General features: G+C 40.7%; 1 protein-coding gene across 1 annotated transcript; it reads right to left on the bottom strand.

The window, feature by feature from the left end:
- Window positions 1-539: 539 nt before the first annotated feature.
- On the bottom strand, window positions 540-23,623 carry LOC140775033 (N-terminal acetyltransferase B complex catalytic subunit NAA20). Its single transcript, XM_073118254.1, has 6 exons — window positions 23,501-23,623; window positions 23,243-23,333; window positions 7,039-7,171; window positions 1,708-1,777; window positions 954-1,014; window positions 540-892 (listed from the first exon to the last, which is right to left on the bottom strand). The coding sequence occupies exons 1-6, from the start codon at window positions 23,576-23,578 to the stop codon at window positions 801-803; spliced, it is 525 nt and encodes a 174-aa protein (XP_072974355.1). The 5' UTR covers window positions 23,579-23,623; the 3' UTR covers window positions 540-800.

Raw genomic sequence — 23,623 nt, 5'->3', positions numbered from 1 at the left:
TATAAACAAAGAAAGTATAACTGCTTAAAATATCTCGTACTCAATATGATTATAACTTTGGCTCTTTCTATATCACGAGATTATGTAACCCGAGCCTTTGTATCACTTACAAGTTAACTTAAAACATTCCTTAAATTTTATCTACTCTGATACCAATTAGAAACTATATCTAATCCAAAAGCATAATATCAATCAGTTGCACTTTTCCTCTATTTAATCAATACAAGACAATTCTCACTCCACAGGAATTCTGCCAATTTACTTACCAAAGGAAGTTTGAGTTAGGGCTGCCGAGGAGGGAGGGGGGATGAGACCGGGTTGCTGCTGCCCGTCCAGACTATCGAGGTCTATGGCGGCTGATAAGCCGGGTGAGCTATTGGAGTACTCCCAACTTGGCCGGCTCACTTCGTCCATTTTCCACCTCCAACTTAGAACAAAGCTCTCCCAACTATACATATTTTCTATTTATTTTTCAACATTTTATCATATCAGATATAATTATTAACGACGACAAGTATTTCTCAAGAAGTTAAAACTCGTAGGCAATTAATGATGCTCATTTTTGTCATTATATTTTTTAGAACAAGAGATCTCACAAATAGTTTTTATATCCGAGAAAAATTGTACACAAGTGCATTACCAATTGGACGCTTATATCCAATGCACTTTGTTTTCAATGCCTTCCTTCACCCGGCAAGGAAGTAGAGGGCCAAACTCGATACAAATTCGTAGTTCAAAGCTATAAATATCGGCAAATATGAAGAACAATATAGAAATGGATGTGACTTTGAAGATTTAGATCAATCGTACTCGAGTTCATCGGGTGTAATCGGTCTTTTGAGTGGTACTATGGATTTCTTATCAACATCCTGTGACAATGCCTTCCTCATATCTGCAACAATAAGGGCCCATAAGAAGAGAACAAGCATAATAATGATAGTGGAGTAACTTACCTAATCCATCTTCTTCCCCAGAGTAATATCGTAACACTCTTCGATAAACCACATAGCCAAGCTGTAGTTAAACAGCTCACAAAACAACAACAGAAATTTTTAGACAAGTCTAATTGATACAAAGCAAAAGCATATTAGAAAAAGAAAAAGAAAAGGATATTCTATCCAGTACCTGTCATAACAACTGCAGAAAAAGATGACTGAACTAACAATACCACTATAGCAACCTTTTAGTTTGAAATACTATTGGCAATAGTCCCACTGGATTACAAATGCCACCAGCTTCTGAGTCATTAACTGGTCCCACGGTTTAAGCCAATTCAGGTCTCAGAAGTAGTATCAAGTAACCATGATGCCAACCATTACTGAAGTGTATTCTTAGATGTATCCTAAACACAAGTTGTGGTTGTGGCCCTTCACCTTACCAACTTTTATTGAGTTATAATAATATAACCCTCTTGTCAGATTGAAAGAGTGTTACTTTCAGGTGTGAATAAAGTGTTCCCAGGCATTGTAGGAACATCGGCAGATGACATGCCAAACCTCGGAAAATATCTATTCATTAGGCAGTAAATTTACAACCATCCTTTGTATGTATCAAAAATATGTCAAGAGTCGACCCAAAAACCCAAGGCACAATCATGATGCCTAGATCTGGCACAGCATATTGGTCTGAATATCTCATCATTAAACATATGCACACCAATAAGGAGAAAAGTTGTAAGTTAATAAGTAAAGTTGGCAGAAAGCATACCTTTTCATACATCTTTATGGCTGGCATGTTGGATGCTCTGACAAAGAGATCCACAAAGTAAGCCTTATCCCTGCAAAGGACAAGCATTTTTTATTTTTTTTCAGTGCAAAAGGGAAAGAAATCATCACACACACCAATGACAGCAATATCCTAGAGGATCCATGATAACTGCAGATTCAGTCTCAATTAATCTCAAACTTCAGTATCAGAATCATTAGAGCAAAGACTGAGAACATGTAAACTCTGACAAGAAGATGGAAAAGTGGATATAATGCATTCAATGGGAATGTAAAATAATTTAAAGAACTATTAAAAAGAAAAAGAAAGTGAACCCATGATCACTGAGAAATACAAAAGGATATCATAGTTATGCTAAGAAGTGAAGTAGCAGGCCCTTGGATCATTTAGCGAGGTGCATGGGTTATATTAAGTTCTAGCCAAGTAGTTGACTAATAAGATCATGCTTTTTAAATGCGAGAACAAAGTATAAGAGTTTACAGCGTAATCAAATAGCAAAACTTAAAACAATTACAAAGGATGACATAAATTACAATTTGTCACAGAAGCTATGATTATACACCATATGATAAATTTTCTGCATGTGACATCTCCATTATAGAGTTCACCATTTTTTAATAATTTATCTCATTAACTTAACAAGGCATCAGCACAAATAATATATCTGGTTCTGCTGATAGATACAATGTCTCAACATGTTTGTGCTGGAAGAAATGCTATCCATCACAAAAGTATAACCTTTTTTTTCATCTATGTAAACCTTAAAGAAGAAGAATTAAAAAGTGAGATATGAACATTGTAGAGCTCTTGCAGGCCATTAGGTTTGATGTAATTGAAGATGCTACATTTATTGATATAGAATATTATCTGAAAATCATTTTCTTGGTTAAGAATTTCAATTGTAGTCTTTCCAAGTGCCAGACTAGATCCATATGCAGTATTTTGATATCCACACAAATTGAATGGATGTCAAAGAACAGTTTCTCAATCTCAAGTGAGAAAGAAAGAGAGATGGATTTAAGGTTGTTGCTTGTGCTAGCATCTAGTTGGAAATAGTAGATGTAGCATCCTCGAATAGATCTAAGTGCAACAACAGGTCATAATAATACAAACACGAATAACACTCTTTTATTTAACGGATTGAAATATCTAAATATAAAAACAACTCGTTTATTAAATAGGTTACACAGATCATAAATGAGTTATTGGGTAGCACAAGTTACTTAAGTTATATAAGTTATTCAAGTTATAAATAGAATTATTCGAGTTATAAATTATTTATTCGAATAATAAATAGATTTTTTTTAGTTTATAATTTCGTTTTTTCATGTTATAAACAGGTTAGTCAGATCATAAAAGAATTATCGTATCATAAATATGTTATTTTGTCTTAAATAAGTTATCATGTCATAAATGGGTTAGTGAGTCGATTCATAAACAGATTAAATGAATTGAGATATTAAACACAAACATGGCCTATTTAATAGTCAGGTCAAACGAGTCAATACATTTATAATTCGAATACACTAAATATAAATCCATTTAAAAGCTAGGTTACCGTGTCGAATTATCAATTCAAGTCAATTTTTGCCACCTAAATACATCAAACCAAGTGACCTCTTGCAGCTTTCTTTATTTGACTAGCTAATCAAACACTATCAATTGTAAGATGGCTAATGCACAACTCCAGCTGAAGTATGAGTTACTCTAATATCCATAGGATAAAATGATGAAATATTAATCTGGTACTTGTGCGAACAAACTACTAAGTGAACTAACACTAATAGGCTAATCACCCTTAGATAACACCCCCAAAAAAAAAACCAACTTTCTCTGAATTATTGGCTGACTACTCCATCTCCTTCCATGTATGCTGAAGCTCATTTGTGCTGATTTGATGCATTGATCACTTAGTAATAGATGACCTTGATATATGATGTAGCATTTCAAACATGAACTAGCTAGAGTGATCAACAACAAAAAGTTGCAACAGAGAGCCATTCAAAAAGGTTGATTTGACTTAATGGGTTCAATATGAATATCCCCTACATCTTTGGTAACCCCTATAAATGATCTGCTAACTTGGTTGATTTATTAAATTTAAAATAACCAAAAAATAACCTAAATTAACTAGAAACAAAGTAACAAGTGTAACTAATGATCAATGTAAAAAAGTATGCCTCCTTGCCTACTTTGTGGTCATCGAGAGTCCTAAGATCTCGTTTACTTCAAAAATAATATCAATTCTAGAATAGATAGTCCTCTTTGTTATTTCTAAAATGAGACTTTTATTTCAGGAATAACTATTCTTGTGTTCACTTGTATTCTGAAATAAAAATGTAATAATTACTTTTGATGTGATATAAAATGAAGAAAAAGATAAGAAAAATGTGTTTTTGTTTTTTATAAAATTATCATGAGTATCTTTGATTTGATATAAAATGGGTTGATAAGATAAATATCAAAGATAAATTAGTAATCGAGTTAATGTGTGTTATAAAATATAATTTTAAAAAATAGTATTTATATTTTAGAATGTGGTTATTACAGTGTTAAATTGTTACTCTAAAATAAAGAGTTATATTCTGGAATAAGAAAAAAGTTATTCCTGAAACGAACGAGCTAAGTGTCTTAAAGAGGGGAAGGAGGCAAGTAAACTGGATGGTTAGATACATGGTCCAAGTTGCAAGCTTTTACACAATAGACTTTTGATGCTTGCCTGCAGTCAGTGAGTACATCAACTTATGCCAAGTGTTAGCAACAATATGCTGTAGTGTATACCATGAGTCATGACAAAATTGCAAGCAAGCAACAACAAGACGTTGTATAAGTTATTTGAAACAAAAAAAAGAGTAAATCTTATGGCTGGATCAAGAAGCCACATTGTAATATTCAATTCTTGCTGATGAATTGATTCGATAGATCTTATGAGGCATCTAGGTGATAAAGCAGCATGTTACATACCATGAAAAATAACAAATCTAAATAAGTAGATATATTGGCTATTTACAAGCCAAAATCTAGGACCCTTTTCTGCAAATTTCGATGCTCTAACGTGCTATTTCATCTCACCAAGGAAAAGGTAAGAGCAATTAATATGCTTCTTGAACTTCCAGGCATTAAATGATGTCTGATGCTTCAAGGTTATCAGTTAAAGCTTTACCAACTTCCAAGTGCTTAAAGTTACCAAATAAAATTGAATGAATAAGTTGAAAACATGAAGATAGCTTATATCAGGGAGGAACTATGATATAACTGCTTGATTGATAAATAAATGGATGGCTAAATATTCAATACTTGCAATGCCAAAAGAAAGAAGTCAAAGAACGTGGACAAGTACATGGTAGACAAGATCAAGTACAAACTCTTTGATATTTAAACATGTTGAAAGTTTTGGATTATTAATAAAATTACAACTAAGCACACAAATTGCACCATTCAAATAAAGAAAATGCAGTCTAAACGAAATTTATGACCTAGAGAAGAAACTAGTATATTAGCACCTCAAGAAAGAATGGAAAAAAGAGGATGAGATAGGCCAAAGAAGATCAGAAATAACCAAGTAAAGTCTCTTTTACCAACTTAGGCCTTCAGTGGGTAATCTGCAAGGCCTTGCTTGGTTTAAAGCTAAGCCCCAAACTCGATTACTTAGTCTTATTTTTTAATTTTAATTTTTTGAAGAGTAAACTTGATTGAATATGAAAAATATAAAAAGATGATGGTTACTGAACTAGTTTAGAAGTCTCTGAATTAGTTTAAGAGGAGCTCCTAAACTCAAAGCAAACAAGACCCAAGATTCCAAATTACCCATGCTTGACAGACAACCAATATAGGTCGATGCAAATCAAATACAAGTTGGAATCATGATAAAGAAATTTGCCATTGTTGGAGTTTGAAAGTGACTGAACAGGAGAAACCTGAAGGACCACTAGCCTTTAGCTTATCAAGCTTTCCTCGCAGTATCACCTAATTAGAATGTCAATACAAGTAAGGCAACTTTTATTCCCAATTATTCTCTAGATCCATGAATGATTACGCTATCTTCCAATGATCCTGCTATTAAATAAATATTTAATACATATTTTGTAAGCTCCCTAGGATATCATCGTCTTAATGGATGGTGGCCAGATAAGACAAATCATGTAATTTACAATTATAGAGCTCTCCCAGAGAAGACAGACAACTACGAAAATCTGAATGGTAACTAAAAGTATGTCGAACCAAATTTGCCTTCTGAATAGGATGTTTGTAGACACACTTTTACTAAATACAGATTATATAATGATATTTGTACAAATGATTCATTTCAAATTGAAGCCTTACAAGGAAAATAAGAAAACACAGAGGCAGGTGGTGCAATCCCAGAATCCTAGAGAGAATGAGAGATACTAGATAACAATTGCAATAGGAAAGATTTTTTATCTGATGTTGAAATATTCAATAATACAGGATTCTCTTGGGAGAAGTAATACCAGGCCAGCATGTCAGCCACTCATTCCTAAAACTGTTATTTCAGGCAGATATTCAGAAATTGGACACTCTTACAGTGTTTTTAGTAGCACCCATAGAAAACAGGAGCGCGTTCCAATTTTTGAAAAGAAAATAACTTTCGCATGAAGTGGGAAAAAAATGTTCTTAGATAACTATGTCTAGTCAAGTGATTCTTAGTCTGACAGTAGGCATGCACTAAATTATGAATATAAAAACCTAAACAATTGAAGAATAGTGGGAAAAGTAAACCTCATAAAATAAATAGCCAGGAAAAACAACAAAGAAACAACCTTTGACAATTAAAATAATAATAATAATACCTCCTCTACGGAGCATGGAAAAGATATGACATACAGATATGTCACATCAGTGATATATCAATAGAACAAGCAATAGTAGAGCAATATAAAATAGAAGTGTCGTTTCTCTTATTATGAGTACATTACACATGGCAATCATCATTATTCCAAATCTATTGAGCATAATATTTTAGATGTGCCCCAAGCATATTCAATCCAAACTTTTTAAGAGAAGTGAAACTAGGAAGAAAATCCAATGAGAAAACAAAAGTTATCCACATGTTAACGACATCAGATACAAACACAACTAAATCAGTTTACTCCTTCATGATCTCCTAGATATCTCAATCAAAACTAATGATTCTGCAACTCTATGTTATAGTAGGATACAGGAAGCAATTAAATTTCCTATTTCAAGGTAGTAAGACAATGGTAAATAACTTAAAATTTCAATATTAGATGACATAAAATAGTAATGGAACTTCTAATGAACAATAGTTAAGTGGCCAAGCAGTAAGCTTACATCTTGTCACTAATTTCTTCCAGCAAGTTCATGAGTTTATTGGCTAACTTCTGTCTCCGATATTCTGGGGCAACAGTTACTGCAGTAACATGGCCATGCCAAGATTCACCTTGCCCTTCAACTTTACCCATAACTGCAACAAATACATTTGCCCATTCAACATGTTTAGCAAGTCCAGGTCAATCAAATAGTAGAAGTAAATTCTGCAGATTTTCTGGGACACAAAGAAAGTTCAACGTGTAATTTTAAAAATGTAGAACACCAACAACAAAGAATTTCTCAACTTTGTAGGATTGTGAAACATATCGACATGGCAATCAAGTGAAAGAAGAAGCAACAAGTTGTACCATAATAAACTGCTTGGCAAATGGATAACAAAACATAGAGAACTAAAGAATATACCACAATAAAAAGAGACAGATTGACACTTAAAAAATGGAGGGTTAAAATCATTCATACTATTAAAATGATGGTACCAAGCTAATCATAAGTTTTGTTTCTCCTTATGTCATGCTTATCATAAACAATACTTATTTCAGTTATCTATCAAAATTATTCATCTTACAAGGGTAAGTTTTCGTATACATCATGTTAGATTTTATTTCTACTTATATAATTAACAAATTATGTTTCAAACATAAGTTTTATTCATGTATCATGTTTAAATTTTGTGTATAAGCATATGTACAAGTTATGAAATATTTAATGAAAAATACTAAAGTGGAAGATTAATTTTAAAATCAAGGTGTTTGAAACGATTTTAAAATCGTCATTAAAATGCTCAAATGGTGTCGTGACAATTGGAGTAGTATGAAAAAATATTAAAAGGTATATGAATGACTACTTTGCATTCAACTGTCCACTATAAAGTTCGAATGCATCGAAGCAATTGTTCGAATTTACAGAGAAACATTTTAACCGTTCAAACGCACTTTAGCCATTAGAAGATACAAAGACTCAAGTCAGGTCGTTCGAATGAGGTGAACTTGCATTCAAACAAACGGGGTCACGAATCTTCATAAAATCTGCTACATCGTGAAATTTGTTTGGAAATCTTTATGTCTTATCTCTAAAAAATATTTACCTTATTTTTATGAAAATATTTATCTTATCTCTAAGGGAATCGATGAAGAATGTTCAAGGAATATTATATCTTATTTTTAAGAAGTATATAAAATGGTTTAATCTAATCTTAGAGAGTAGGTCATCGATAATTATTTGGAGATTATATTTTAGAGGTCATTGAAGATCATTTCTTAGCTTTAGATGGAACATGTTGAATTGTTTTCATCTTAACGTATCTACATTAAATATAAAAAACTATGTCTCGAAAATCATTGAGACAGAAGGATCAACATCGAGAGCCATTGAGGTTTAGAAACTTATCACGAAAAGCAATGTATCGTGAGGTCAAGTAAGAAGGATTGGTATATTGAGTTGTGAAAATCGGCGAGTGATCTGTAAGTATCTTGTTAACTGCTATGAGTTTTATCGATTGATTTTGATCTAAGTTTGAATCCATAGTTTTTTACCCGATTAGGTTTTTCAATATAAAAACTTTTGTGTTTGCGATTTTTTTTTCACACGCTACTTTTCACATATTATTATTAATAGCGTGTGATATATCTAGCGTGTGATATATCTCATATCATAGGATATTTATTACGTTTTTTTTTCATTAGGTATCTTAGCATACCTAATAATTCACATAAGTTCCCTTTTTTTCACATCACACAAACTAGTGATGGTAAATGCTACAAGCAAATTTAATTTCCATATCTAATCATGTCATGGATTCTCATATCAAAGACACAAGTTGTTCCAACCTTGGTTGGGCACAACAAGTATAGCGGCACGTGCAATGCTAAGCCAGTGGTAGATTGAAGTTTTTTTGTAACACCCCAAAATATATATTAAAAAAAAATTAAAAAAAAAAAACCCTCTGACTGACGCACGTGCCGTCAGCCTGTCAGCCTGCCACCCTGCCCTCCCTTTTCTTCTTCTTCTTCCCTTCCTTTGCCGTGCACGCCATCCTTCCCCATCTCCCTCATCTCTTCCTTCCCTCACCGCAGCCCCTCCTTTCTCCTCTCTCTCCCTCGTGGTTGCCGACAGCCGCCGAGCTCGCCGACCCCCCCCCCTCCGGTAAGCTCTCCTCCCCTCCTTCCTTTCTCCCCTTTTTTCTTCCCTTCTCAGCCTCATGCTGTGCCGCCGCCGGCACCGTCGGCCTCGTGTCACGCCCCCAGCGTCGCAGCCCTTCAGCCTCTCCGTCCTCCCTTCGTCTCCTCCCTCGGAAGAGGAATTCCGAGGGAGGGTGGGTGGGGGGTTGTTTAACCCCCCGTGACCCCCTCCCCCTTTTCTTTTGTGGGCTGACGCAGCCCACCGAGCCCCTTGATGGGCTGCGGTCCGGACCCCAGCCCACTAGGCTTGGGTTGGGTGGGCTGCAGACCGCAACCCACCAACCAAGCCTCTGGTGGGCTGTGGTTGGACCCAGCCCACTTCGGCCAAACTTATGGGCTGCAGTCCAATTGCAGCCCACCTTGGCCCCTTGCCTATTAGGTTAGGTTTGGGCCTAACCCAATACCTCTAGCCTAGCCCTTTGGGAACCATTGGGACCCTATAACCCCGTTTACCTTTTGCACCTGATTTAATTAGCCTGATCTAGTATCATGTGAATTATAGGATGACATAAGACCCGCCCTAGGAGACCCTTGACTCATGTAATTGCCAACCATAATTACGCTAATAAGATAATTGATTATATTAGTTGGCTAATCTTACGTATGACTTTATTTGCGTGAATTAATAGGATTGACACCGCGTGAGGAAGATTTTGGGATTCCGGACTAGCTGACGAGTTTTACCATACCGTGGAGACCCCCAGGCGAGTAGAGTTATACAAATCTAGAATAACATAATTACAGTCATTATACCTGTCATGATACTGTAGGAAATGTCGGTATTAATGCATGCAGTTGGTACTCCCTGTTATATCTTTTGCATATGTAGTTATTTATAACCTGTTCATCATAGTATCATGAGAATGTTAATGTGTACGATAATGCTTTACATGTGTCCTGTATGGTATATCATTGCATAGATGTATGATTGCTGTGAATATGGAATGTAATGATCATGATGACTATAACATGCTTTATACACGCATAAACACTGCACCACTTCCACCTATCATTAGTAGTCGAATTCTGACTAGGCAGTACCCCTACTCACTCAGCCCAAGGTTAAGGGTAGAGTGTATCATATATGTCTATACTATTAGCGGCCTACACCTGAGGTCGGGAAGCCTGTGTGGCGTTCAGGTAGTTATACTGCATAGTTAGGACTAGATTATGATGATAGAAGAACATGATTGTGAGGCGGGGATATAACTCTAGCGGTACTCGACGACGCAGGGTTAAGGCGTCTGTTGATGAGCCGAGGGCTCCTGATTCTCCCGCCGAGGGCGGTGATGATTTAGAGAGAGTGAGATATGGGTTTACGACCGGGGTCCTGAGTCTGATGGCCACAGACAACCGATCACTTGTAGTGTCGCCATACACGTGTAGGTGACATTACCGCTAGATGTGTATATATCCCCCCTCAATGTAGGTGATGATGGATAATTGTTTCGTAAAAGTATTTACCCTGTGTGGTGAATAGCTCGGTGAGCGATGATAAGTATGATTATTGCTTTGGTAGACATGAGATGACTAAACTGCTATTTTATTGCTATGCATAACATGTAAAACCTATGATTGAGATGTGTACGAATAAGAGATTGTCTCAAGCTTCATACCTGTGTGAACTTATCATAATATGTTTAGGAACTAGCAGGTTCCAGGATAGTGATTGGTAATCTTTATCAATTGCATTGACTTAGTAAATTGTGGTAAGTCATTTCAATAAGCATGTCGTTATCATTAGCAAATATAGGCATATATTGGATATACACATGTGATGTCATTATTTTAGATTGTATGGATCCTACTCGCTGGGCTGTAAGCTCACCCCTCGTGGCGGTATTATTTCAGAGCTAGGGGACGCAGGTGCGGGTAGCGAGGAGTAGCCGTTTTCTTTCTTTTCAGTACGTTATTAGTTGTATTAAGCCCCTGTGAGGGTATGATGATGGCGTTGTATTTTTTTAGACTTTAGCATAGTATTTTGGATGTATAGAACTTGTATCCGGATTCCATTAGTTGAGTTATTTATGGTGAAATTGTGCTGTTGTGTGCCTTGTGAAATCTTTGTACTGACAGGTCATGTGATGCACCACGTGGGAGGATTTACCCACGCGGTTTACACGTGTATTTGGAGGTTTAGGTGTTTCAACTTGGTATCAGAGCCAGGTTCACCATAAATCCGGCAAGTCTTCCTAGATATCATTCAAATACATAGGAAATGAATAATAATAATGAATAAGTAGGAGTAATGAATAATAGAGTCACTCACGACTTGTGCTATACTTGTGAATTAAGAGCTAAACTGCTTTGAACTTAGCAGGAATGCCGCCTAGACGTGCTCGGTCTGTTCGTGCGACTGGTCGTGGACGGGCTCCAGCCCCCGTCGACAAACCAGCAGCCGGTGCTTCAGCTAATATTGAGGCCCTGGGACAGCTTGTCAGACAGCAAGAGAGGCTCATCGAGGAGTTAGTGCGAGAGCGCACGGCAGCCATATCTGGGATGCACATACCGAGGGAGCCGTCAGGGCATTTTACTCCAACCGAGCAGACTGGAGGCGGGTCCGCCTGGTCGCTGAACCGGTTCATGCAGCTTAACCCCCCTTTGTTCAGCGGCACGACAGACCCCATGGAGGCTAATAGGTGGATGGTGGATGTACGGAAGATCCTGACTGCGTTTGAGTGCCCGGAGAGTCGTCAGGTGACCTTTGCCACCTTCCTTCTCCGTGGGGAGGCGGAAGAGTGGTGGAGAGCCACTGAGCGCCTGATGCCGGATCGCCTGGCTGGGGAGTACATCACTTGGAGGGCATTTTCGGACTCCTTCGACCAGAAAAATTTTCCTGCATCCCTGCGTTTCGAGCTGACGAGGGAGTTTACCCAGTTGAGGCAGGGGGATATGACAATGGCTCAGTACGAGGACAGATTCAATGCCTTGTCCCGCTTCTGCCCTAGAGTTATACCGGATGATACTGCTAGGGCTGACCAGTTCAAGATGGGCCTCCGAATCGAGATCCGCAAGCAGGTGAACATGGTGAAGAACCTGACATATGCAGAACTGGTAGAGAATGCGGGGATAGCGGAGAGGGACTTACTTGAGGAGCGCTCACAGCATCAGGAGCGGGCAGCGGGTCGTACGGGCCACTTTGATGGGCGTCCACGTGGAGGCCATTCTGGTGGGACCTTCCTACGACCGAGGTGTCACCCTTATGCGGGTGACGCGGGATCTAGTGCTACCCCGAGTAGACCCAGCCTTCAGGGTTCAGGCGGGCCAAGTAGGGCCCGACCTTCAGTTGGTGGCGGGAGGTCAGCAGCAGTCTCGAGCAGTGCGGGCAGTGGTGGTTTTGCACGACCGTCTACCCCTGAGGGTCGGGTTTGTTTTGCTTGCGGCAAGAGGGGTCACATATCTCGTGACTGCCTCGGGGCTCGTGTTACCTGCTTCCAGTGTGGAGAGTCCGGGCATATCCGCACGCAGTGTCCCCTGTTGGGCAGAGCGCCAGCCACTCCTACCATGCCTGCTATATCTGGAGCATCGGGAGCCAGTACTGCCGCGAGTAGGGGTCGTGGGGGCGCGCGATCGGGACCTCCTAGCAGAGGGCGAGGCGGACGTACCGGCCGGGTTTTTGCTATGACCCTGCAGGATGCCGAAGCATCCAATGACGTGGCCACAGGTAACCGAGTAAATTAAGCTTGTTTTAAGTTTTACGTATGTCCTATTCATACATAATATTAGATCCTCCTTCCTAACCATGTGCAAATTTACATATTGTGGAAAATGTGTTTCCTATTTTTTAGTTAAGGCTTATATACGTAATGGCAGGTACTATGACTTTATTTGCACACACCGCTAGGATTTTATTTGACCCCGAAGCCACCCATTCCTTTATTTCTACATCCTTCCTGGAAAATGCGGATGTGGCGCCGGGACCTCTTGTGGAGCCCTTAGTCATAGCCACCCCACTTGGAGATTTCCTGGAAGTCCGCCATGTTTATCGCTCTTGCACCTTGACTTTTGGCGAGTGGGACTTTAAGGCGGACCTCCTACCCCTCGAGATGCAGGACTTTGACCTAATCCTTGGGATGGATTGGTTAGCCGCCTACCATGCCAGTATCAACTGCTACAGCAAGGAGGTCATCTTACAGCTTAATGATGGCATTGAGTGTCGATTGTGTAAGGATCGACAGGTGGACCGATCACAGTTGGTGGCAATCATGTCTATCGAGTCAGCTGGGACCCAAACCCTGACTGACTTACCAGTGGTGCAGGAGTTCCCAGATGTTTTTCCTGAGGACATTCTGGGGCTTCCCCCAGACAAAGGAGTTGAGTTCATCATTGACCTGATCCCGGGGGCGGGACCAGTCTCCAAGGCACCCTACCGTATGGCTCCGAAGATGGAAGAACTGAGAGAGCAGATTGATGACCTACTAAGTAGGGGACTTATCCGGCCTAGCTCATCTCCTTGGGGCGCTCCAGTCTTGTTTGTGAAGAAGAAGGATGGTACCCTCCGCCTTTGCATTGATTATCGGCAACTGAACCAGCTGATTGTGAAGAACAAGTACCCATTGCCTCGCATTGAGGACTTGTTTGATCAATTGCGTGGAGTGCGCGTCTTCTCGAAGATCGATCTGAGATCTGGGTATCATCAGTTGAGGATTAGGGAAGCGGATGTCCCAAAAACCGCTTTCCGTACCCGGTACGGGCTGTATGAGTTTTTGGTTATGCCTTTCGGCTTGACCAATGCACCAGCTATCTTTATGGACTTGATGAACCGAGTATTCCGCCCTTTTTTGGATCGGTTCGTGGTGGTATTCATTGATGACATCTTGATTTACTCTGCCTCAGAACGGGAGCATGAAGAGCACCTTCGTTTAGTACTACAGATGCTAAGGAGAGAAAAGTTATTTGCTAAGTTCTCCAAGTGTGATTTTTGGCTGGAGGAGATGGTGTTCCTTGGGCATGTGGTCTCAGGAGAGGGCATCCGGGTTGATCAATCCAAGATCACTGCTATTCTCAATTGGAGGCAACCGAGTACCGTCTCGGAGGTCCGTAGTTTCTTGGGTTTGGCCGGGTATTATCGGCGTTTTGTGGGAGGATTTTCGAAAATTGCCAGTCCCCTCACTAAGCTAACCCGGAAGGATCAGTGTTTTGAATGGACAGCGGATTGTGAGGAGAGCTTCCAAGAGCTGAAGAAGAGACTTACATCTGCACCCGTCCTTGTAGTTCCTCGCAGTGGAGGAGGCTACCAGGTCTACTGTGATGCTTCATACTCAGGCTTGGGCTGTGTGCTCATACAGGAGGGCGGAGTTGTTGCTTATGCATCCAGGCAGCTCAAGAACCATGAGCGGAACTACCCTACCCACGACTTGGAGCTAGCAGCGATAGTGTTCGCCCTGAAGATTTAGAGGCATTATCTTTACGGGGAGAAGTGCGAGATCTTCACTGACCACAAGAGTTTGAAGTACCTATTCACCCAGAGGGAGCTGAACATGAGACAGCGCAGGTGGCTTGAGCTAGTGAATGATTATGACTGCACTATTAACTACCACCCTGGGAAGGCAAATGTAGTGGCGGATGCCTTAAGCAGAAAGTCGATGGGGAACTTGGCTAGTTTGATTACTCAGCAGCAGGACATCTTTCGAGGACTGTAGAAGATGGACGTGCACATCATAGACAAAGATGTGGGTATTGGACTGCTGGCCCAGTTAACTGTGAGGCCGACTCTAGCGGAGAGGATCAGAGTTGCACAGGCAGAAGACCCCTATTTACTGCAAGTCCTCCAGCAGGTTCGAGACTCAGGTAAAAAGGGTTTTTGCCTTGATGGATTGGGAACCCTGAAGTTTGGAGATAGATTCTGTGTACCTGACGTGGGCGGACTCCGTCGGGAGATTTTAGAGGAAGCCCACCAGACATCTTACAGTGTGCACCCTGGGGAGACGAAGATGTACCATGATGTTCGTAGATACTTTTGGTGGCCAGGATTGAAGAAGAGCATTGTAGAGTTTGTAGCTCGATGCTTGATTTGTCAGCAGGTCAAAATTGAACATCAGAGGCCGGCTGGGACACTTAGGCCATTACCTATTCCTGAGTGGAAATGGGAGCATATCACCATGGACTTTGTGGTGGGTCTGCCGAAGACCTTGAAGAAAAAGGACTCTATATGGGTGATTGTGGATCGATTGACGAAGTCAGCTCACTTCCTCCCAGTCAGTACCACTGATTCTATGGATCATCGAGCCACTTTATTCCGGGATGAGATCTTTGCTCGCCATGGGGCACCAGTCTCCATTACTTCTGACCGTGACCCCAGGTTCACCTCTAGGCTATGGCATCATTTTGCTAAGTCACTGGGTACCAAATTGCAATTCAGCACTGCCTATCATCCTCAGACTAACGGTCAGTCAGAGCGGACGATTCAGACCTTGGAGGACATGCTACGTGCCTCAGTTGCAGACTTCGGACTCAGTTGGGACCGACACCTTCCCCTAATTGAGTTCGCCTATAATAATAGTCATCACTCCAGCATTGGGATGCCCCCCTATGAAGCGTTATATGGACGGAAATGTCGAACACCTATCAGTTGGGATGAAGTGAGGGAACGGAAGATAGAGAGCTCGGAGCTGATACAGGAGACCGCGGACAAAGTGCGGAAGGTACGGGAACACTTACAGGTTGCCCAGAGTCGACAGAAGAGTTATGCTGACCGTCGACGTCAAGACCTAGAGTTCTAGTCGGGGACAAAGTTTTCCTCAAGGTCTCGCTGTGGAAAGGGGTATTTCGGTTTGGGAAGAAGGGCAAACTGAGCCCTCGTTAAATAGGTCCTTATGAGATCTTGGCACGGATAGGACCGGTTGCTTACCGGGTGGATTTGCCATCAAAGCTATCACAGATTCATAATGTATTTTATGTGTCAGTGTTGAGGAAGTACATATATGACCCGTCACATGTTTTGAGGGAAGAACCTATCCAGCTAAGAAGGGACTTGTCCTATGAGGAGCAACCAGTACGGATCATTGATAGATGCGTGAAGACGCTCCGGAGAAGAGTCATACCGCTGGTCAAGGTCCTTTGGCGGCATCATGGAGTAGAGGAAGCTACATGGGAGCCTGAGGAAGAGATCCAGTCTACCTACCCTCATTTATTTATCGACTCAGGTGCGTAATTTCGAGGGCGAAATTCCTTGTTGTTGGGGATAGTTGTAACACCCCAAAATATATATTAAAAAAAATAAAAAAATTAAAAAAAAAACCTCTGACTGGCGCACGTGCCGAGCCTGTCACCCTGCCACCCTGCCCTCCCTTTTCTTCTTCTTCTTCCTTTCCTTTGCCGTGCACGCCATCCTTCCCCATCTCCCTCATCTCTTCCTTCCCTCACCGCAGCCCCTCGTTTCTCCTCTCTCTCCCTCGTGGTTGCCGACAACCGCCGAGCTCGCCGACCCCCCCCCCCTCCGGTAAGCTCTCCTCCCCTCCTTCCTTTCTCCCCTTTTTTCTTCCCTTCTCAGCCTCGTGCTGTGCCGCCGCTGTCCCCGTGCTGCCGCTAGCACCGTCGGCCTCGTGTCGCGCCCCCAGCGTCGCAGCCCTTCAGCCTCTCCGTCCTCCCTTCGTCTCCTCCCTCGGAAGAGGAATTCCGAGGGAGGGTGGGGGGGGTTGTTTAACCCCCCGTGACCCCCTCCCCCTTTTCCTTTGTGGGTTGCGGTCATACCGCAGCCCACTGAACCCTGGGTGGGCTGCGGTCAGACGCAGCCCATCGAGCCTTGGTGGGCTGCGGTCAGACGCATCCCACCGAGCCCCTTGGTGGGCTGCGGTCCAGACCCCAGCCCACTAGGCTTGGGTTAGGTGGGCTGCAGACCGCAACCCACCAACCAAGCCTCTGGTGGGCTGTGGTTGGACCCAGCCCACTTCGGCCAAACTTGTGGGCTGCAGTCCAATTGCAGCCCACCTTGGCCCCTTGCCTATTAGGTTAAGTTTGAGCCTAACCCAATACCTCTAGCCTAGCCCTTTGGGAACCATTTGGACCCTATAACCCCGTTTACCTTTTGCACCTGAGGTCGGGAAGCCTGTGTGGCGTTCAGGTAGTTATACTGCATAGTTAGGACTAGATTATGATGATAGAAGAACATGATTGTGAGGTGGGGATATAACTCTAGCGGTATCCGACGACGCAGAGTTAGGGCGTCTGTTGATGAGCCGAGGGCTCCCGATTCTCCCGCCGAGGGCGGTGATGATTTAGAGAGAGTGAGATATGGGCTTACGACCGGGGTCCTGAGTCTGATGGCCACAGACAACCGGTCACTTGTAGTGTCGCCATACACATGTAGGTGACATTACCGCTAGATGTGTATATATCCCCCCTCGATGTATGTGATGATGGATAATTGTTTCGTAAGAGTATTTACCCTGTGTGGTGAATAGCTCGGTGAGCGATGATAAGTATGATTATTGCTTTGGTAGACATGAGATGACTAAACTACTATTTTATTGCTATGCATAACATGTAAAACCTATGATTGAGATGTGTACGAATAAGAGATTGTCTCAAGCTTCATACCTGTGTGAACTTATCATAATATGTTTAGGAACTAGCAGGTTCCAGGATAGTGATTAGTAATCTTTATCAATTGCATTGACTTAGTAAATTGTGGTAAGTCATTTCAATAAGCATGTCGTTATCATTAGCAAATATAGGCATATATTGGATATACACATGTAATGTCATTATTTTATGTTAGGTTTTTATTTGTTAGCAATTGTGTACAAAATATTCTAAGTGTATTTTTTACATGTATATGAGCTTTACACAAGTCTAGAATATCTCTGGTCTGAAGAATTGCAAGGTTATTGGAGAAAAGCTGTTGAGTTCACACCGCGTTCACAAACGCGTTCGAACGCGGTGCGTTCACAAACTAGTTCGAACACGAAATCTGCGTTCACACAGACAGAGAGCAGCGTTCACAAACGCGTTCGAATGCGGGCACTGCGTTCACACAGACAGAGAGCCGCGTTCACAAACGCGTTCGAATGCAACCTGAAGAATTCAAGCTGTCGCGTTCGAACGCACTCGAGCCCGTTCGAACGCACCAACAAAGTTTAAAAATATTGGACTTTCATGAGTACGGATAAGATTCAGATTTGGCTCTATCTTGAAGATCATGAGTACGGATAAGACTCGGATTTGGCTCTATCTTGAAGATCATGTGTACGGATAAGACTCGGAGTTGGCTCTATCTTGAAGATCATGTGTACAGATAAGACTCGGAGTTGGCTCTATCTTGAAGTTCATGAGTACGGATAAGACTCGGATTTGTCTCTATCTTGAAGATCATATATAAGGATTGTGAAACCCTATCTCAAGGAAGTTGAAGAAATATGATTGAAGGAGACTTCTTGAGGCTACATCGATTCTTCAACTAACAATGTTCCACTCATCTACAAGAATTTAATATTTCATCTTAAGGGTGATCTAGACGAAAGATCAATCTCGAGGGCTACTGAGGTTGGACTTCAATCACAAGAAACAGTGAATCGTGGGTTCTAGCGATCAAGACTGAGAGAAACAAAGTCGTTTGGATCGACGGGGTGTTTTGTGAGTCAGTCTTGTAACTGCTACTATTATAGTGATTGGTTTTGATCCGAGTTTGAATCCGTGGTTTTTTCCCGATTGGGTTTTTCCACGTTAAAATCTTGGCGTTCATCTCTGCTTTCGTTCTTAATATTTCTTCGGACTTTTACTTAAGCGAACGAGCGATATCATTACCTAGTGTTTAGATACATACGTGTGTCTAGGGATTTTTTTTCATTTTAGATTGTATAGATCCTACTCGCTGGGCTGTAAGCTCACCCCTCGTGGCGGTATTATTTCAGAGCTAGGGGACGCAGGTGCGGGTAGCGAGGAGTAGCCGTTTTCTTTCTTTTCAGTACGTATGTTAGTTGTATTAAGCCCCTGTGAGGGTATGATGATGACGTTGTATTTTTTTGGACTTTAGCATAGTATTTTGGATGTATATTTGGAAGGCTTGTTGTGGCCTGTGGAACTTGTATCCGGACTCCATTAGTTGAGTTATTTATGGTGAAATTGTGCTGTTGTGTGCCTTGTGAAATCCTTGTGCTGACAGGTCATGTGATGCACCACGTGGGAGGATTTACCCACGTGGTTTACACGTGTATTTGGAGGTTTGGGTGTTTCACTTTTAGTACTATATTAGGTTAGGGTATTAAACTGAAGTCTTTTTGTACTAGATATTAATATAACATATACAATTTCTCATAGAAAATGATAGATGGTAGATGCATTCAATAAAGCAAGAACTAGATCCCGATATGATGATCAAGCACCAATAAGCAAATGGGGTTCTGAAATAGCTCGATTGTCATGACCAACATACCAAGTAAACCTTGACACATTTTCTATTGGCACAACTCTTGGCTGCGATGCTAGTCTAATCCTCCAAATTCCACATGTGAAATCTACGACACTTTGGCCCTTTTTGGAGTTGAGCAAACCAAATGTATAAAGGTGCTAGAGTTAAAAAAAGATAAATATAGCAATCGATAGAATATGACTACATCCATCAGAAGTCAATTCTTATTTATTGGAGAGAGTTAAATAGTTAATAAAATAGAAAAGCATTAACCATGTAATACTTGTGTCCTGTAAGTTGTAACATATGACAATTTTGCTTGCACTTTTTCTGTACAGAACACACAACCTAAACTACATAACATTCATACATCTAAATTTTTACAACCATAAAAACAAAAAGTGAATTAGAATATATTAACCAATACCAACCAAGATAGCTTATGTAAAAGAACAAAAGGAAGGACAAGAGTACATGCAAACTCATAAAGAAAAGAGAATTTGCACCAGCTGCCAAACAGATAAGAATAGATCAAACATGTATTGTCAAGTCAAGGCATGGCATTGGCATAGCCTGAAAACATATGCCAATGCCATGCCTTGACTGGGACAGCTTAGCATGCCCATGCATTAAGGTTTGGGGTTTTTGAGGACCTAGATGTAATAGATGCATTTTAACATAAAAGATACACTAATGAGTTAATACCAATTTGATGTTAATGCTTGCTCTCTAATCCAAATAACCATCTTTTGCCAGCATAATGTCAATTGCGCCAATCTATTCTTCCAAAAATGTTCCTCATATTCAATATTGCGAGTATCATGATTGACCAGGATCTGCCATACAAAAATAAAACAATCCCTATCGAGCATTTCGATATCGAACTAGCCTTTTATTATGTAAAGTTGTAAACGTTTCAAACATTATTTTAAAATACAAGAAAAATCCTTAAAATAAAAAATAGATATAAAATACAGATTACCCAACATGATGTTTAAGAACTAAAAAATATTATTTTCTCAACCTCTATCTATCTGCCACGCCTCACTCTCTGTTACACTCTCCTTCCTCATATCTCTCTACCATGTCTCTCACTTCATTTGTCACTCACTTCAGAAAAAGAATTCTCTTTTTCCCCTGTCTCGCACTCTCTCTCCCTTTCTCTCATAGTTAAAAGTTTCGGTTTCGGTTTTAATTCGGCTTGGTTAAAAAAACAAAACATTTTAGTCAGTTTCTATGGTTTTGATTCTAGTTTTGTTGTATCAATTTTGAAATACTTTTGATAAATAATCTTCTTTATCTTATTTTTCAATGCATCACACAAAATCTAATAGCATTTAAAACAATGAGGTTGATATGTATTAGGTATAAATTGGATTCAAGTCAAATCCAGCTTAGAATTTAAAAGATACACCAAAAAATTATTATTAGGGTTGTTTTTTGTCAGATCCAAGTTATGGGGGTAGTTTCAAATTGGATAGACCCAAAATGCGAAATGTTTAGACGAAATATCCCAGTTTCGGTTGAAACGTGATGCTATCTCTCTCTCTCTCTCTCTTAGTGTCTTTCTCTCTATTTCTCCCTCGCACACTCCCTCTCGAAGTGAGGACTTACTTAGTCGAGGTTATTAGAGTGCAATGTAGCTGCATCTATCAGAGAGGCATTTGCCAGACGTCTACTTCAACGGGTTTGCATTGGAGGAATTCACCAGGGTGGATTGCTGGAGTATAGAGAGAGAAGATATGTGGAAGCTGGAGGAACATAGGGGCATCATCAATTGATATCCCAAGTTCAGTTTTGGTTTGGATCCAAGTGGATCCGACCTATTTCACTAACCCAAATCAAGCAGTATTGATTGATTCGACCAAATTTGGTCCAATAATGATTAGGAACGATCGATATCTCACCAAAACCAATTGATAGACTGGTTTTCGGGTGGGATCTCAATCAATTGAAATTGGGAACCTTGGTCATATTTTATCTTAAATTCAATGAAGTTTGTACAAAGTGAACCATAGAAGAGTAGAACTTGTGGAACCACCCTAAAATGATCATCACTTCTATTTTATATTTCTAATTTTCAACAAACACTTTTCCCAAATTCAATATTTTACTACAAATTAAAGGAACTCATAAGGGTAACCTACAAAGCGTGAATTTACATGATCTATCTCCTCCTTCCACCAAAAAGGGAGGTCCTTTATGAAGGTATGAAAACTTCCTTCTTACTATTGGAAGGGTAATTTGTCTTCTCCTTTTCTTTCCATAGTCCTCCTCCCTCAAGTGTTTAACTGTTATATTGTGCGGTGTAAAGTTTAAACTAAAAAATCATTACCGAATATTAGATCCTACCATCCTAATAATCACTCTGATGTGATTCGGATCACACCGAGTCGTCTCGAGCATAAATACATCCTATGGGAGTCTATTCTTATTTTATTTTAATTGTTTTCTTCAGAAAAATAAGAATTCTCTACGTCGCGTTCTAACGTGAGAGGGTCACGTTCGAACACCCGCGTGCAAACGCCTACATAAGTTCGCATCGACAGCGAACGCGAAATGCGCGTTCGAACGCGCTCAAGCTTGTTCGAACACGGTCGGCGAGAATTCATTGTTTCTAGAGGTATTATTTATCATTTTGGCTTATTAGGTTAGCTTCTTAAGATATGAATAGCAACATAAAGGATCATAATGAATGAATATTGAGTTCTATCCTCTTTCCTTCTTCTCTATCCTAATCTTCCTTCCCTTTCTTTTAAGTCCTAGTCGTGCGCCATCTCGACATCGATGATCCTCTAACCTCCCTCGTCTATCGAGTTCTCCCTCCTCCTTGAGATCTCGACCCCTTTTCCCCCCTTATTATTATCCCCTAAACACCACAATCTATCCACACTATCACCATTATCATCCCTCACCTCATCATCACTATCACCCATCATTTCTACCATCATCTCCGTTTTTACGTATTTTCGTCCCAATTGCAATCAAAATCTGCGAGAGGCGTAAATACCAAAAATGTAGATTAAGAAGTTACAGATCGACCACCCCTAGTTTCATAATTTTCCGTCTACAATAGAACATCTGGTGAATATTTTCCCCCGACTGCATAGACTGCTTTCTTGCATTCGATCCAGATCGGGTAACGGACGTCGAACCATAAGACACTCTAAAATATAGAACGGAAAGAAACTATAAAAGACTTCATTTATGAGGTTCTTCACAACTTACTCCAATGCATCAACCCAATGAAATGCTATTAGACACCTTAATATGCAACCTTTCCTAAGAACCTTAAATTCTCCTTAATGATCTTCTCCGACACATCTTCCAAGGGAACTTCTTAAACAAGCTTTTGTCATTATCAGCTTATCAAAATACGATGCAATCTCAAGCGTCAACAGCTTTCAAGAAAAGCAGCACACAAATACAAATTTCGGCAGATGGAAGAAGAGAGTCCAAATGAAGAAGGCAAAGGGCAGTATGGCTCCTTGTCACATAAATTCCAATAGAGTCTGTTTGAAAGACACAGCGGTGCAATGAATTGAAATAAAAATAACGGCAACCCACCCTCCCTGTTCTCCAACACATTGGATGCAAGCCGCCTCTCAATCTCCCACACAGTCACGAGTAATCATCCAAAATTGCAGGAAGTAAAGGGGTCAGGTGAAAAAGTGCTTACTGTAACCCATGATGCGGTTGCCGGGGCTCTCCGCGACATGGAAGTAGTCAGGCCAGCGAGCAAGGTACGTCATGTAGAACGACATGTTGAACTGATTCGTATACAGAGAGGTGAAATATGCTTACCATGTCACAAAATTTGAAGAGAATCAAGAGGTCAAAGTGAAATAATAGTAATAATGATGGCCAGACAAAAGAAAGAGAGGGGAAGTGGGGGAAGAGTGGAAGAGAGATTAAGAGAGAGAGAGAGAGATCGTACGGTCTCAGTGAGGTGGTCGAGATTTACGGAGGCGAAGCGGAGGAGATCGTCGCAGCCGAACCTGCGTATGGTCGCCATTTCTGAGCCGAAGCTCCGCCCCTCCACCGACCTCCTAAAATAACT

The sequence above is a fragment of the Typha angustifolia genome, chromosome 13 (genome assembly GCF_048772165.1).
Source record: "Typha angustifolia cultivar Huaian chromosome 13, ASM4877216v1, whole genome shotgun sequence".
Classification (NCBI taxonomy): Eukaryota; Viridiplantae; Streptophyta; class Magnoliopsida; order Poales; family Typhaceae; genus Typha; species Typha angustifolia.
This window is presented reverse-complemented; position numbering and strand designations above follow the sequence as displayed.